This window comes from Onychomys torridus, chromosome 4 (assembly GCF_903995425.1).
Source record: "Onychomys torridus chromosome 4, mOncTor1.1, whole genome shotgun sequence".
NCBI lineage: Eukaryota > Metazoa > Chordata > Mammalia > Rodentia > Cricetidae > Onychomys > Onychomys torridus.
Window position 1 is genome coordinate 140,643,150 of NC_050446.1, and position 10,451 is coordinate 140,653,600.

A 10,451-nucleotide genomic window follows, 5' to 3' on the forward strand; every position below is an offset into this window, starting at 1 on the left:
TTGAATCTACTCTGAAAAGAAAAAAGAGAGATTATAGATATGATAAGATAAAAGGGTAGATTATTGAATCTGCTTTTAGAAAGCAACTACTAGTTTTAAATATTTTACATTGGATTGTATTTTTGTATATTGTATACAAATTATGCATATTGCTACAAATATGAGATTGATTTACATAGCTATGATAAAATAAAAAGGTAGATTATTATCTACTATTAAAGGGCAATTACTAGTTTTAAATATTTTACATTTGGATTGGATTTTTGTACATTGTATATAACTTTGTACATTATAGAAATTTGAAATTAATTTTGTTTGAATGTATTGTACATATATTTCTAATCTTATTCAAGGTATTGTACCTATACAGTGCATTTAACAATGTAATTCGATTTGCTAATCTTTGAAAGTTATTATTACCAACTAATTAGGATATAAAGAAATGAAAGTTAGTAGTTAATCATTAGAATTGAACTTATAGACATATTAGGTATGTTTTCAAGGTCAAGCAGAGATATATTTTAGACAGACAAGTCATCTTCAAATACTTCATAGATCTACAGAACATGACATTTAAGATGTTTTAGTAACATATATTTTTTGTGACTATGAGAGACATTTCTGTTCCTGGAAGCACCAATCTACTTCAGAAAAGATTATGAACACTGAAGAAACTCCATATGGAGTTTACTTTCATTGAGGCAAAAGTTAGCTGCTGGACAAGAAAATGCCCTCACATCAACTGCTGAGAGTATGCTGTCCAAAATGGACAAGCAGGACACAAAACAAAGGACTGCTGATCCTTGCCAAAACAAGGTATGAAGACCGTTCAGAAAATCATGCTTCAAACATGAGTCTGTCAGATATGCTAAGCCTATACGCTAAATATGATGCCCCAATATTGCAGAGAAACCTCATGTGACTGTTCAGGCAGCTGGCTGTTTCTGTCATAACTCACATTTTTTGGAAGTCACTTATTTACTTTCCTGTTTAACTAGGTAATATTATTTCCTTCTCAGGTCTCCAAGGGAGTTGAATATTAGATAATTATAGTTTTCCTTGTTTAAAAATCCAGAAAAGAAACTCACTAAAGAGGTGTAAAGTGTATAAGTTTGAAAGACATCAAAAGATAGTTTTGGTAATGCAAATTAGGATAGAAGGTGAATTAGATACAATCCTTTGGATTCACAAAAATAGAATAGATAATGGAATATTTACTCTGAATTTGTAAAATGGAAATGGACTAGACATTGTCGATATATTTATTGCTTGTATATATTGTATATAGTTATTATACTTACTGTATATAATTATTCTTACATTAGTTATAACTTCTTTATTTTAGACAAAAAGGGGAAATGTGGTGATATATTGTCCCCCAATATATTGTGCATCCTAGTAAAGCTTATCTGAGGATCAGAGGATAAAGCTACCTACTATATTAAACATAGAAGTCAGGCAATGGTAGCACATGCCTTTTATCCTAGCATTTAGGAGGCAGAGATCCATCTGGATCTCTGTGAGTTCAAGTCCATACTGGGGAACAGAGCCAGGCATGGTGACACATGCCTTTAATCCCAGCACTAACCATAGAGGTCTGGAGGTCTGTACAGACAGACAGAAAGTGATATAGCTGGGCTGAGACAGGAAGTGAGATGAAGAAAAAAAGGCATATAGGCATTGGTATACAGGAAGTAGGCCTTCTTTGGCTGAGGGTTTCCAAGTGGTAAGAACATGGCTGGCTTCTTTCTGCTTTTCTAATCTCGCAGTTTTTATCCCATTATCTGGCTATGGGTTTTTATTAATAAGACATTTTAGCAATTTGTCTTACATTCACCCCACACATACCCCACACAGTAGCAACAGCTTCTATTGAAAGGATTAATGAAAGCCACCCACCAGGATGCAGTTAGTATTTTAATGCTGGGGTGGTGATAGCAAGTGTGGAGACTACGGAAACAAGAAGGGAGCTATAAAGGGTCCTTCCGGTGGGCTTAGGGGGACCTTGTGTAGATGATGGTAACATTTCTAGAGAGAAATGCAACTAGGAATCAGATGAAGCCACTAGGGACTAATGAGAACACAGGACATTGGCTGTCACAGCAGCAATGGGAGATGGCTCTCACTGGACATTGAGTAGATCCACAAAAGCTTGGTGTCACTGTATCCACTCATTCCTGAAGTGCCAGCATGGATTAGGCTGTGGAGAGGACAGAGAAAGATGTAGATTTGTGGTCTCTTTCTCTCACCTGGCCCAGACCCCTTCTCATCACTTCTTCTGGAGCAATGGCAGATGGGAAAAAATTGGGTAGAAGCCCTGCCCATAAAGCCAGGGTCCAGAGGCAGGCCAAGGACAAGTGTCTATGCTCTAAGTTAGGACTCAGTCAAAACCATCCAGTAAATTCATTTAGTACAAAGACACTGGATCAGTCTGCTTTCATGATGCAGGGTCAGGGTTCAGTTTCTCTGGACTTGTGACAGAAGCCAAACAAGCCTGGCTCTGGCTTCCTGACCGGCTGCTGTGCACCGACCGCAGAGTCTACTGTGGGGTTTGATGAGAACTGCCACCATAGGCTCATGTGCTTGAATACTTGGTCTCCAGTTAGACAAACTGTTTGGGAAGATTAGGAGGTGTGGCCTTAGTGGAGGAAGTATGTGACAAGGGATGAGTATCAAGATTTCAGAGGCCATGTCTCACTCACCCTGGTGATGATGACAGTGCCCCACTGTACAGGCTCTCTTAAGAATGAAATGTGGTAGTGCAGGCAAGACACAGAAGGACTGTGTAAAGGGGCATAACCACAGAAGGGCCACCTCCAGGTCCTGACACCCTGTGTGCCTGATTCTAACTGCCCCAGAAACCCTGTCAATCATGGGCAGCTAAAGCCTCAAAAGAGGCCCCAGTGAGGCGAAGAGAAGTTAAAGGTCTGAATTGCTCATGATGAAGTTCCCTGCCTGGGGCACTCCTGCAGCTATTGTCTTGGCCCATGGAAGGCTCTTCAGTCCCCAAACTGTGACTTACAAAGGAGGTCTTGAGTAAGTTTGACATTCATGTCTCTGAGGAGCACTGGGAGCAATGGACATATCTGAGAGATGGAGAGAAATAGAGAGAAAGAAGATGAGAAGGAGATAGAAAACAGATGAGACTTTGCTGGCAACACACTTCCCACCCTCTCCGGACAGAGGGGCTCATTTCCAGGACCTGAGAACATTTAACCTTAGCAAACTGGAGGAACTATGGAATTGTAGCAGCCTGACTCAGAGCTGTATCACTTGGATAAGAACACACCACCTGAGAATGTTAGAAGTTCAGGATCTTAAGATCTAGCATCCACAACATTAACATCACAGACTCCTGAACCTTGAACTCTTAAACCCTGGAACTTTAAGCTCCTCAGAAGGTTTAATCCTTTGGGGATGCCCAACTCCCAGTTCCCTGCAGATTCTCATTCACAGGTGCTTAAAAACAGTTGTTTACATCAAAGTATGTTTATTACAAAACAAACAAACCATTACCTTAAAGATACAGGTGGTGCATGGATGTGGTAAGCAGCTCAGTGCAGCATCTGTGATTTCTGCCTCCTCTCTTTTTAACCCAGCTACTGAGGAGGAGGTGCCCCCAGATCTTGCAAAGAGACATGTGCACCTCACAGGAAACAGTGTCCTGAGTATACAGCCACACCTATAGATATCTCTCCTATCCTGACCCAGCCTGACTCTGGATGCCAAGAGCCAGGGACTTACTTCGTTTTGTAGCATGTTCGCCACCAAGTCGGTAAGGAGGCCAGATATACCATCCATCATTCTCTTTACAAAGGCATTTTGTCTGGAAAAGGGAGGACATAGAAAGCTTGGTTAATAGTTCAGAATGGAATATAGAGTCCTCTGGAGGTCAGGTGACCACAACTCTGCTCTATAATCTCATTGTTACCCAGTGGCACATGTCAGTATACACCATTACTGAGCATCTGAGCATCTCATGCCTAAGTAGCTGATTTCTCAGTGCCTGGGTGCTCATCACATCCTGAAACTGCATCATTCCCTCTGCCTTTACTTACACAACACCAGGTGGAGTCACGGGCACCAGCCCCCCCTCCAAAAAAAATCAACCTTTAACCTCCTTCATAAACAGGTCTTACTGAGATTTTCTCCTCTCCCCGTCAACTCTCATCCAGTTGTTATCCCTTGAGGTTCCCATCCTAAGTGTTCACTGAAGGGATGGTTTGCTCTCCTTGTAACCTGATAAGTATTATGGTCTGTAGGGCTCCTCATTTTCCTCAAATTTACTAATGGACCAAATACTTCTCCCCTTTACTATTCCTCAGGATATGTTCCAGGAGACACAGAGCCTATTTGTTCTCACCAGATTGTTCTCCAGGGCACATAACAATGCCTGCCTGGTACTAAGCAGATTTTATTTCTAGAATAATTAGAAAATGTGGCCAAGAAGATAGCCTAGTCTACAAAATACATCCCTGGTAATCAATGGGAACTGAATTTAATCTCTTGTTGCCATATTAAAAAGGAAAGAAAGAAAAGCCAGATGACAACAAGCACATGTAATCCAGAGCAGTGAAGACAGAGATGGGGAGATTCCTCAGCCAATTTAGCCTAGTTGATGAGATCCAGCCACTGACATATGTGCATGTGTGCCCACACTCAAAACCCATCCCACAAAACAAAATAAGCTAAGGAAATGTTCCCCTTAAATATACAGTGTGTCTACTGGCCTGGTGTCAGAAATCCTTGATCCCCGCCTTCTAGAGATAGTAGCAGGCAGACTTCTTAGATGGAAGCTGACCAGAACTGTAAAGTCAGACCCTGTCTCAAAATATGTATGCACACAATGAAATCAGGGAAAAGTACTCTGAAGGTTAAGAGAATATTCTTATGAGAAAAAGAGGGAATCTATCAAAGATCCTTAAGGTAGAAAAAATGTATTGAGATGGAGTAGGAGAAAGGAGTTTTACATAACTACCACTTCCATGAAAAAGGTCCTGTAGTAGGAAAAACTTATCTGAGCACAGAACAAAAGCCAATGTATTTAAGGAAGAGTGGGAGCAGAGCCACATCATGAGAGTCTACGTGGCAATGGAAATTCAGACCCAGTGGAGCAATATGAATTTCCTGGTGCTACCTGGAAGGGAAGTGTCCAGAAGGAACCAGGCCTTTGGATTTGCATACCAGAACTGTGGTCCTGTCTTTGATTTGAGATCAGATCTTTGGTAGAGAGGGGATTAGTGACCTCAAGACACAGTTATCAAGACTGGGAACAGAGAGAGGCCATCCCTCTGTTCTTGCTCAAGACTTCCCAGCCCCACCTCTTGAATGCAGGCCATGTTTCCTCTCCCAGACACTGGGTAACATCACTTCCTTCAACCCCTGCCTAAGCCAAACCTACATTTTCAAGCACAAAATTAAAGATGCAAATTTTGAGCATCAACAGGAATCAGTGATGGAAAATGACAAGATTGGGATGTCATAATCTCACTCTAGGAAATTTCCAGAGGATAGAGATTACTTTAGGACAATCAGATCCCATGCTAGCATCTAATTTTTCAACTGTCTCCCAGTGGAGGTAGATGTAATGTTAACATCTTCAGAGGCTCGAGGTACATTGATCCAGCTGAAAGGTATCATAAGAAAATGCATAATTATGTCTGAGAGGTCCATCCTCCTGCCTCAGCAATGGAAAGAAGCAGGCCATCAATTCAGTATGGTTCCGATGGCTCTTGAGCACTTAGCATCTTCCAGGCTCTAAGCTAAATATGTATAGTTTCTCATGTTTTCACCCAGAAGCTGATGAGTGTATCTCTATTGTTCCAATGCAAAGATGTATAAACTGAGGCCTCAAAAGATGAAGCTTCAGAGTAACAGTGCTGACAGTTGTGACAGAGTTGATATTTGAGGTTAGTCTGACTGTGTATTCTACCATGCTGCTTCCCAGGTGAAGGAACAGCATTAAAGTCAGAGGTTATAAAGCTTCCCTGAGAGCCCATCTCTGCTGGGATGAATGAGCCTTACCTGTTAAACAAAGAAATTGTGATATTTTCTGCATCACTGGAGCACTTTCCTATGGCCAGGGTGGGAAGTCTGGTCTGAGCATCAGTTTGAACCGTGAGTGAAGATAAGATGTCCAAGGACACAGAGATATTGGCTGTGGGGCCAATTAAAGGCCTGCAGAAAACAAGAGTCACATTGAGCAGAGGACAAGAAGGCTTTGCAGTTTCCAGTGGTTTTCATGTCTGTGTGGGCATAATGCAGGGTTTCTATGGGCACTGTCAATATTATTTGGATAACATCAATCTGTGACATATTCTCTACAAAATATACACCTTTGTATTAGACTCCATGCATGGGCCATGCATGTTTAGCACATGTGAGATTTTTACTTGACATAAATCTAATTGCTAAACAAAAATAATCACTAATGTTTTGCAACACTAATTACCTGTAGGCATTCATTTAAAGTACTGTTCCCTGTTTAATCCATTTCATCACTATAACAATGCTAGGAAGAAATCACACTCTATTTTCTGAGCCAAGAAACCTGGGCACGGAGAGGTTAAGGAGCTACTGCAGGATATCACAATCCAGGACTGCATAAGTGCATATAGTTCATATATGCCCTCAGTGCTTGTACTGGAAGTCAGAGTCTCAAACATGATGGGAAAGGCATATTCTTGATGTTGACTTCTGACCACCACAGACACATGGAAGTGGGCACATAAAGCAGTATAGAAACCAGTGCACACATGCATGACACACACAAAAGTATATTCCATAAAACATTATTTTGAAAGTGATTTAACATGGCCTGTTTTCTTAAGTATTGATATTTTAGGCCTTGGAGGGTCTCCTCTTTTACAAATTAGGAAATGGAGGCTAGAGGCAATACAGTAGCTGGGAATTGAATGCCTAATTCAAAGTGGCCACCTTATATTTCATCCCCTAAGTCCAAGTGATGCATACTCACAGAGACACAGAGGCAGTCACAACCACGGGAACCTTCAGGTCAATGCCTTTCTGTTTGGAAGAAATTCCAGCAAGGATGTCCAGGATGCTGAGTTTGTTGATTTGAAAGCTGCCTCAAACCCACAAGTACATTCTTATTATTTTCCTTGCAGCATTTGAACCTCTCCATATCATCTTCTTGTCCTCACTACATCCTGTTCAGAAATTTGAGCCTCTACATTCCCAGGGGCAGTGGACTGAGCAAAGGCAACAATAAGCAGAAGAGACAGAACTTGAACCAAAGGACCATCTGACTCAAAACTCCATAAAGCCACTGCTTGAGACTAATGGATGTGGATTCCAGCTTCCTGATCCTTGAAGGAACTTGGACATTTACTTCTGGCTATATTTATTTGTAGAAGAAAGGTATTATTCTTAGAGAAAGGCTTTATGTATCACAAAGCAGGTAGAGATGAGAAATAACAGAACATTAAATTGAGCCTGAAATTATAGACTATGGGAAACCAGGTGTGTGAACTGCCCAAACTGGCCAGTAGCCCTGACTCAGACTTACTCAAGATCTAATGAACCTTTCCTTAGATCTCCTCAGCTCTGTTGTGGTAGATGAGGCTTATATATCTGTCTACAGTATTTCACTGGCATCCACAGGGATGTGGTCCTTTTTCTGGAAGCAAATAAATACCAACTCACCTTACATCACTCTTAGGTGAATAAAAGTTTGATCTGTCAACGTTCGGTATGTTCAAAGCTCCTAATTGTGTCCTATCATCTGCTGGCCATTTTGGCATTGTCCAGTTCAACAGATATTCAGACTTCAGGTTCTTAAGGACTTCTGTAAAAGAACAGTCATCAAACAGCACCTGCACCTCTAGGTAATTACCCATCCTCCTGGTTTCAGAGAAGTCAGTTTCCCTGCCTATTCCACTTAGTCTCTGCAACAACTCAAAGAAGGCAGGATAGCCATCATCTCCATTATAGAGAAGAGAAATTAAAGACTCCTAAGGTTAAAAGTGTCTCCACACAGCTGAGTCCAAGCACTGTTTCCAGACTGACATGATACTAATATATATTGAGCATTTACCAACAAAACATTTGATCAATTGGCCAAGCAATTGAAGTTGACTATGTACACCTGTTTTCAATGACAACGTCTATGGCCTGTCACTCTTACTGAGATGCTCATGTGAGTTTGAGTAACCTAGTCAAGCAACTGAGAGAATGAACTGAGAAATGGAAATATCTAGCATTAAGGACAAAATAAAGAGGGAAAATATTTCACCAACCAGTGAAAGTGGCAAATAGGAGTCCCAAAATGACAGCGTGAAATCAAACCCACATATCCATAATTGACATTGAAGCAGAAGGATAGATGTCTTAACAAAGATCTTCAGGGAATAAGTGCAGTGTGAGTAGAATAACTGGCACATAACATGTGACAAGAGGGAAGAATTTGGGATGTATGTGTAGGAAATATTTCAAGGATAAAACAAAAAGATTGCTAACTCAGGAAAAATAAAACAGAACAACAAAATCCTCTTATTTTGAAAAGGAGCCGTGGCTTAAATGATGCTTTAAAATATAAATTGTAACACAGTATTGCCTGCGAATTTCTCCACATATTGTAACCTGTTTTGTTTCTTTGGGTTTAAAGCAGTTTGGCTTAGAATAGTGACACAGTACGGGTTTTGTTGAAGTGGTGTGGTGACATTTCAGTCCAACCTTCCGCTTTGGCTGCTCTAATGATACAGCTGTCAAGACTAGCCTTTGTTTCCATTGGACTGCTTCCCTGCTCTGTATTGAGTGTTTTCACGTATCTTTGCCACTATTTCACTTCTTCCTTTAAGGCTGTTTGTGATATATATATATGGGCATGAATAGTTTTATTAAGAAAAGCATTCAAGTATGACCACATACAATCTGTGTTCTCAATGCAGTAGTGAGAATGGAGAGATTGCTCAGCAGTTAAGAGTGCTTGTTGGCTCTTGGAGAGGAGCAGAGTTCAGTTCCAGCACCCTTGTTGGACAGCACATGACCATCTGTAACTCCAGGGAATCTGACACCATCTTCTGACTTCTGAAAAACTCATATCCGTACGTACATGGAGATTCATTACATAAATAAAAATAAAATCTTAAAAACAGTTTTAGTAGAACAGATGTAATTTCAGTACTGCACCTTGGCTCTGTGGCAGACAGGATCTATCTATTATAATGATGCAGACAAGGCCAGCTCAGCTAGTATTGCTTAGATAGCTCCACCTTGCCATACAACTCCCTAGGCAACCTTGAATCTGACTCCCTTTTCTCAATGCTTCTGTTCCCCAGCTGTGGAATGAGCGGATAGCTCCTTTCTTCATTTTGAAAATTGTCTAAACATTGACAAGGATCGAAGTCAGAATGTGCAGAGCTTTCATGTTCCTATAGTAACTGCTTGTCAGTTAGCCCAGTTCTTCTGTAGCAGAAAACTGAGGTGTAATTTAAAAAGAGTTGGGAGTTTTGGGACGTCTAAGCCAGGTGCACTGATGTGTTTCATTTCCAGCCAGTCAACACAGTTCATTGAAAAAAAGCCAAGAGAACCTTAGAAATCTGTGCTAATAATTTTGACATAACACCTCAGCTTAATTATGTAGCCCAGCAGTAAAGATATGGACAATGAGAAGATAGTTAGTTCAGAGACATGCTAAGTGAAATAGGTTACATCCTCTCCTTTCTGATAATGACAAACTAGCTAAAGATGTCCAGGTTAGTGCTTGCAAGGTGGTAGGATCAGAGGAGATACTCCCATAGATGGCTAGAGAGAGTGGATAGGAGAATGCTTGCCAACACCTTCCAAAAATTAAAAAGCAACCTTTTTAAAATTTTGAAATTTCATTTTGAAGTACTCATCCTGTATATATACTGGCTAGTCTCTATTAAGATATAATGTAATAAAACTGTTTATTTCTAAAATTACAAGCAGGTGAAGCAGGAATTGAATAGCTGAATATTCCTCAGTAAGCTACCCATAAAGGACAACACTACCCCCTCCCTTAGTCTCTGCTATTGGAGACATTGTGTTTATTAGAGTTACTCCTGGGACCAGATGCCTGATGGCACCTTTATTGACTCACCTTCGGAGATAGAATTCAGATTGTACAAATTATTACTGCCAATACTACCAAAATGTGATTCTGAGGTCCCACTGAGAAAGCTGCAGAAGACAACAAGGCTCCCAAATTGGAACATCTTTGACCGCAACATCTGGATGGTCATATGGAGGAGGAGGAGGAGGAGGAGGAGGAGGAGGAGGAGGAGGAGGAGGAGGAGGAGGAGGAGAAGAAGAAGAAGAAGAAGAAGAAGAAGAAGAAGAAGAAGAAGAAGAAGAAGAAGAAGAAGAAAAGAGAAAAGAAAAAGAGAAAAAGAGAAAGAAAGAAAGAAAAAAAGAAAGAAAGAAAGAAAGAAAGAAAGAAAGAAAGAAAGAAAGAAAGAAAGAAAGAA

General features: G+C 40.6%; 1 protein-coding gene across 1 annotated transcript; it reads right to left on the minus strand.

Moving 5' to 3' along the window:
* Nucleotides 1-5,550: 5,550 nt before the first annotated feature.
* Nucleotides 5,551-10,226, minus strand: LOC118581958 (BPI fold-containing family A member 2-like). Its single transcript, XM_036184349.1, has 4 exons — nucleotides 10,085-10,226; nucleotides 7,666-7,807; nucleotides 6,025-6,177; nucleotides 5,551-5,626 (listed from the first exon to the last, which is right to left on the minus strand). Exons 1-4 carry the CDS (start codon nucleotides 10,224-10,226, stop codon nucleotides 5,551-5,553), a joined length of 513 nt encoding a protein of 170 aa, XP_036040242.1.
* Between the last annotated feature and the right edge of the window lie 225 nt (nucleotides 10,227-10,451).